Here is a 7063-nt window from a genome sequence, read left to right as displayed (position 1 = left end):
CACATTATACTAATATGGAAGTGATATAACTATTGATTGCAATACCGGTAGTATCGATACCAGTAATACCGGTATTGGGTCAAAAATTGCCCTTCAATACTACAGGTATTTCAAAATAGAATACCGGTAGTACCGAAAATATTTTTTTTAAATTCGTGCATTTGCGTGCATGAAAATAATATCTCCATAGCTTAGAATTTCGAATACAACAATACCCATATTGCTTAAAAGCGGAAATGTGAAATAAAATGAAGCTCATTCTAGGGGATTAACCTAAATAGTCTATAGGATCCCGGAGACGATCAATCGCGATTGATGCTGCGTCAATCGCTATGACTCATTCGGTTTGTTGCGCCGTCGAAGGAATTCGTATCGAATCTGTCAAATTTTTCTGATACATTCATGGGATATCCGGGACGGTTAATAACCCTGATTCTAGTAGCTGCCGATCTGTCAAGATGATTTCGGAAGCAGATATGGCATTTCTTGCAATTACTCTTGCGGTTTCTACTCAGAAAAAAATTAAAAAGAATTAGACGTTGGTACAAATTGAGCTCGGTGATTATAAAAATACTATTGTTGCACAATAATAAATAAATAATAACTTAGTAATTGGTATGAATTTGCTCCTCGTACCTTGGAAATAATAATAATGGAAACGTGTGAGGCTATATTCTAAAAAAATATTATGCATTTTCTCTGTATAGCGCTAATTATTTTTTATTTTTTTCTTATTCGAGTAATTATTATTTCATCTATAAACTTTTTAAACTATTTTTAGCTATTCTTAATACTTTGAGTCATATCTCTACATTGTTGGTATGTTTTTTTATTTTTCATTTAAAACTTTATATTCTACTCGTTATGTTTTTATTATTTGAAATATTTTATGTGACTCATCTCTTTTCTTTGAGGCATTTTTTCATCATCGTTAAACAACGCTCTTTGGTTAAAACGATATTTTGTTCTACAGCTATATTGCCTTTTCATTTTATTATCCACAATATTATTATAAATATTGTTCATCATATTTACATCCATGTTATCTACATTCCAGTCACATTTTTGCAATTTTATTCTTAATTTGTTAAAATACATTTTTGTGTTCTTATTATTTTTTTACCGTAATTACATTATGTTTTACTATATAAATGTATTTAATAAAATTATAAGTAATTGTTAGAGTAATTTTAAATTTACAATATACTCTTTCACTACTGGTAAAAACTAAACCTAACAATGTGCTCAGATTATTAGTTGTTCTTGTATTTCGTGAACACATTGTCGTAAATCAAATACATATGCCCATTTTTCTATTTTTGAAGTATTAAAATACTCACATTTGTTGTAATTAAAATTCCAGTCTCCAATTAAAGCAAGTTTACAAATAATTCCCTGTTAAATCGCATTATTTTTTAAATTACGTTAGTGCTACCAGAGTTAAGCCTAGTTTATTTGTCCATAGTAAATATATAAACTGGCCCCCACAATATTAATAATATTTTAAACTATGTGATTTTTCCTACTGACAACACAACTGTCACGTCACTTTCCAGATTTCGGCATATGGTCGGGATCGGTTTTGTTTCGTCTCGAACAAAATACTTTTAAAATTTGTATTTTACATTTAAGGAGCATCTTTTAACTTGGATTATATAAAAATGACGTAAGTACTTCAATGATTTTGTGTGTAAAAAGTAATTTCAAAAATTCAAATCTTTTTAATTTTAGATCCAAAGTCACGTTCAAAATCACGCTCACGTCAGATCCCAAGTTACCTTTTAAAGTGTAAGTATTGCTTTGGTAATTGTGCGTTAATTTATTTAAATCTACTCAGAATGAAAATGGATCTGGATCCATTTAATAGTTGGTGTTTATCTTTGACAGATTGTGAATTCGTCTTTGAAACATGAATAACGAAGACGACGTTAATCAGATTTGTCAAGCGTTTCACGCGTTTTCGAATATTTACCTTAATACCGCTTGGCCAAAATGTTGCACTAAAAACGACATAGCGAAAGCTTTTAATCTGGCAGGTTATATCGAAAGATGTACCTTGAAAATGTATGTTAATTCGTCGTTCGAAAGTTTTGTACGCGTTTTGGAACGGCAGTATGAAAACGTGCACAAGGAAAATATTTACTCAAATGCTAGCGATTTAGTTTTGGAAAAGATTTTGACATCCAATTCCGAATATGATGTTGTCGAGTTCGGTATTCAAACCTATATAGATTTTAATAGTATGTCGCGTTTGGAAATTGTATTGAAAAATACTTTTTTAAAATGTACATCTTCGAGAACTATAGAGAAATTTGCAAAAAGTAACAATATTGCTGATGCACATTTTTGTTGTGAATTGCTGATGAAAAATGTATTGAAAAATCCACAAAATATGGACTCTGTTTTGAGTAGTATATTTCTGGATGATAACGTTGAAAGTATTGAATTAATCTTGGAATCGTTGTTACTGGATGGAAAGATTTATGAACAAATACAGAAAAACATCCAAGAAAAATTATTATTCATGTTATCAAAACGCGATTCATCAAATAGTACTCGATGGAAATTTATATTTGTTCATTTTGATAAAGAAAAATTGCTAAGAGTAGTGAAACAAAATATTCTAATTTTTAGCCAATTAGTATTATTTGTTATTGATTACAGTAATATAAGTTCACAAACTTGTACTGAAAAAAAAATCATTTATGATCAAATTACGTTCGATGATATATTGGAAGTGGTAAAATATTTAGTATTCGATAAAGAATTGTCTGATGAAATTGTCAAAATGACCTGCGGGTTGCCGGATAATGCTAATTTTTGGCTAAATTTGTATAAATCTTGCAATGACGCTACTTATAAAGATTGGAATAAAATCTTCTATGATACTGAAGACTTATTTTCTGAATGAATCTTGTACTTTTATCATTTATATTTTTTTTTAAATATATTGTATTTTGTCTCATTTAAATTTTTATTTTGTAATATAAAACCCAAACATATGTAAATAAAAATTCGGTCGTGTAATTTAAATTAATGTAAGTAATTATTTAGATTGAGTGTACCGGAAGCTACGCCTTTCACGGCAGTATTGAAATTTGCCGCCGAAGAGTTTAAAGTTCCACCTGCGACCAGTGCCATAATCACAGATGATGGAATCGGAATTAATCCACAACAGACCGCCGGTGAGTTGTAAAGATCGACGCTCTTTGAAATTATATTATTTTCATGTAATACATATTTATATACTTTTTCAGGAAACATTTTCCTCAAACACGGATCTGAATTGAGATTAATTCCTCGCGATCGAGTGGGTAGTTAAAATTAGTTAAAGACTATGCATATAAATCATTATAATTATAAATTTATATATTTCAACATTTTGAGCAACATATTAAAATAAAATTAAAGCTTTTTTCCATTATAATCAATACAATATTTATTACGCTTATTCTTAATTAATTAAAATTATTATTTAAATGCAAATTCCACTTGTACTTTGGTGCATATATCTTATGGTGAAACTTTGCGACACTTGACATAAAAATAAAAATATGTACATATTGTAATTACGCATTACTTATTACTTTATTTATATACACATATTGTATAAAAATAATTCAACCTAAATCACTTCATCAACGGTTCGATGGCTCTAAGAAATCCCTTTTCAAACTCTTTTTGTGAAAATCTATCAACAGAAGCTCTGAAAAAAAATAATCATTGTAATTATTTATTTAAAAAAAATTTTTGATACAAGCTTTAGTTTTATTTATAACAACCTTGCGGCATCCTTGATAGTTTTCCTCTGCGCCTCGGTCAACGCCAAAATCTCCACTATGGTCCTAGCATAGTCGTCCGGATAATACGCCAAATATCCATTTCTACTGCATTCGGAAGTCTCGACGATATCAGCCAAAGGACCGCCGGATCGATGAGCCACCATGATCAAACCGGCAGCCATGCATTCGACTACGCCTAGTAACCGTAACGTTCAATAAATAAAATTAAATATTTTACATGTGCTCTATGACATACTTATGCCGAAGTGTTCATTCCACATTGCGTGTAAACCTATCATCGAATTCTGATATAAACCCAAAAGTTCGCAATACGAAACGTTGACTTTGAATTGAACGTTGTCCTCTAACGATAAATGCTTGGCGAGATCTTTCAAGTTTTTCACTCTCTCTCTATCTTCGTCGTGTCGGCAAGAACCGGCAAAAATTAGTCTTATCTGAAAAGTATTAGATTTAAATTAGATACCTACATATGTGAAAAATAACAATTACTATTGTAAAATTTTGACAAAAATAATTTATCAATTAAAAAAATCCATATGTTCTTTAAATCACAAACAAAGTGTTCCATTTCTGATTATTATCACTTAGTATAATAATAAGGTCGGGATAGCGTAGTCTGTACCGTCTTGTCTGTTAACCTGGAAGCCGCTGATTTGAGCCAGGATAACGACTATGATTTTTAATTTAAAAAATGTGCTATTGATTATAAATTATAATACATATAATTTATAATTAATTATATATTATAAAACCTGGATTTTTTACTATGGAGAACATTATTGGAAGAGATGAAAACCATCTTGGGTTTGGGAAAACCCATCAGGCCAATAAAGATAAAATATAATAATAAAGTCTTAATAGTTTTTTTCACTAAGATAGCATAAGCTTTAAATTTTACAATTAGTCACGATTAAGATGTCACCATAACGACCACTTGAACAACTAAAAAAAAAATTTCGCCATCAGCCCGTTACCAAAGTTTAGACCCACACATCACACAATGGAAAGGAAATATCAGTAACACAAAAACAACACTTTGTGTAAGAAGACGCGTGGCAGACAATACGTTCGACTCTGTGTATATCACCATTGTTCTCACACAACAAACTCTATCTATGTAATACGAACGCACGTGTGCTTTTACAAATATATTGGTCAAAGTGGCAAGGTCTAATTGGGATTCAGGGAAACTGCTCATATTTCTAGTAGCTCTAGAAAACTTATAATTTTCGTATTAATCTTGTTATAGCTTCAAAAGTGTCTAGTTCACTAAATACTAATATAATAATTAACAAAGAATTTTCATTGACTCTTGAAAGTGAACAAACTGATTTAATTTATATTATATATTTCAAACTTACCCTATTCCAAAGTTCTTCATTGTTCATCAAAAGTGTCCTCAATTCGTACATAGCTTGCAACATTAGCGGATGATCTTTCTCGGGGCGAAATTGTCCGACAGAAAGTATATTTATCGGGCCGTTATCCGGGGTTAAATAATTCAAGCTTGTTAACTGATTAACCTATAAATAAAATCGACATAATTTACAATACTTATACAATAGGTAGTAGTAATAATTATTATACTAGTAATATTGTCTCACATCGCAAGGGGGATAGACTCTGTGCGTATTGAGAGGAACGCGCCATATCTTATTAATATGCTCCTCTGTCCATGTACTGTTGACCATCACTATGTCAGCACATCTACCCATAAATCCATATATCTAAAATATAATCATTATAAAGCGTTCATCTCTAAGATACGTATATAATAAATGTTATGATTACCCATCCAAACATTTGATAATAAATTAGTTTTATCCAGCCGAAAATAGGATTTCGCGCAATTAAACTATTATTATTATGCGCGACCACTCTATGTCGAACTCTTTTCATCATATCGTCAGTGATGGTAGGATAATGAGTGTATGTGGCAGTTTTGCAAGGTCCTAAATATTTAAATATAGGCATAGTAAAGGCGTAACCCATGGTGTCAATGAAGATATCTGAAAAATATAAATACGTCATGTATGTATATATAATAAAAGCTATATACAATATTATGTAATATTTTAACAATTCTGATAATTTACCAGGGTTTAATCTCCACAAAGCTTCAAATCCTAAAAGCATGGAAGCTAAGCTTTGTAGTATAAGGGTGAAATACGGATATTTCTTGGCTTCTACTAAAAATCTTAAGTTGAGATAGACAAAATTGACTTTGTCTCTGTCGACTTTTACGTTAAACGTTGTCTGAGCTTTGTCGAGTATCTCTTGGGCGCCAACTCCGACATCGCCCGTGTAAACGTAAACCTTGGCACTCGGATATCTGCAAATAATATATAAAAAAAATTGTTATTGTTTTCAATTTACGTTTAAATGTTAAATAACAGCGCACCTCGTTAAAACAGCATTCACAGCTACCCAGAGTACTCTTTCACCGCCGCCGCCAGCGTTGCAATACGGATGAAAGAAACCGAGGACAAGTTCGTCTTTCTTTCTCTTGTTGCGTTTTTGAGTTTTAGCACGCACATACAACACAACCCATACTGTAGTTAAAATAACAGCTCCGATCGAAAGAAAAGTCGCACAAATTGCGGCCATTATCAAGGGAAACGTATAGAAAACGCTAAAATCACAAATAAAAACTATTATTCTTTAACACAAAAAATGTGAAAAAAATTGTGCATGCTTAGAATTCCAAAATCAGATTGCATTATTTGTTCAATAAAATCAACATCACTATAGTTTGCGATATAATATCGACAATTTAATAAGCCTCTCGATTTTAGAATTAAAAATGAAATTTGTTTACGCAAACGGCTGAAGTAATTCGTGCATCATTTTTAATTAAACGCTTCAAAATATTGCTATTACGACCGGCACGTCACTATTTGTAGTGTCAAAGTCGTATTTCAGTGTTTGCATCACAAAAAATAATCAATTGCAACAAAAATGGTTATATTATTTACCATTTTTAAATACAAATTCATTTGTAACGCGCAAAGTAAACACTGTAGCTCATTATCTAAAGCAGAAATTATAATTTTATTTTTCAATAATAAAATATCGCATGAAAACGCATACAATACATATTTAAACCTTTCGCCGCCAACCTGTTTTTCCTGAAACATACGCTGTCCGCCAAGCGTTTAAGCGAAATTTAAATCCTGATCACGGCTAAAATACGGGATTCAACATTTAAAAATTTTAAATTAACGATAACGAGAGATTAAGTAATTTAAGTAAATATATAA

At 30.9% G+C, this 7063-nt stretch overlaps 2 protein-coding genes across 2 annotated transcripts; one reads left to right on the top strand and one right to left on the bottom strand.

Annotated features, from left to right (window-relative positions):
- The first annotated feature begins 1514 nt into the window (after positions 1–1514).
- On the top strand, positions 1515–3759 carry Ufm1 (Ubiquitin-fold modifier 1). The gene is made up of 4 exons (XM_088203795.1): positions 1515–1666; positions 1732–1788; positions 3055–3185; positions 3258–3759. Exons 1-4 carry the CDS (start codon positions 1662–1664, stop codon positions 3320–3322), a joined length of 258 nt encoding a protein of 85 aa, XP_088059921.1. The 5' UTR covers positions 1515–1661; the 3' UTR covers positions 3323–3759.
- On the bottom strand, positions 3564–6707 carry Alg11 (ALG11 alpha-1,2-mannosyltransferase). Its single transcript, XM_088203794.1, has 9 exons — positions 6622–6707; positions 6205–6435; positions 5900–6135; positions 5595–5812; positions 5408–5530; positions 5165–5326; positions 4039–4237; positions 3783–3978; positions 3564–3706 (listed from the first exon to the last, which is right to left on the bottom strand). Exons 1-9 carry the CDS (start codon positions 6648–6650, stop codon positions 3631–3633), a joined length of 1470 nt encoding a protein of 489 aa, XP_088059920.1. The 5' UTR covers positions 6651–6707; the 3' UTR covers positions 3564–3630.
- Positions 6708–7063: the final 356 nt, after the last annotated feature.

The sequence above is a fragment of the Plectrocnemia conspersa genome, unplaced genomic scaffold, assembly GCF_051122295.1.
Source record: "Plectrocnemia conspersa isolate PC_06_02 unplaced genomic scaffold, ASM5112229v1 ptg000014l, whole genome shotgun sequence".
Lineage (NCBI taxonomy): Eukaryota > Metazoa > Arthropoda > Insecta > Trichoptera > Polycentropodidae > Plectrocnemia > Plectrocnemia conspersa.
The sequence above is the reverse complement of the archived record's forward strand: the minus strand, read 5'-3'. Positions and strand labels throughout refer to the sequence as shown.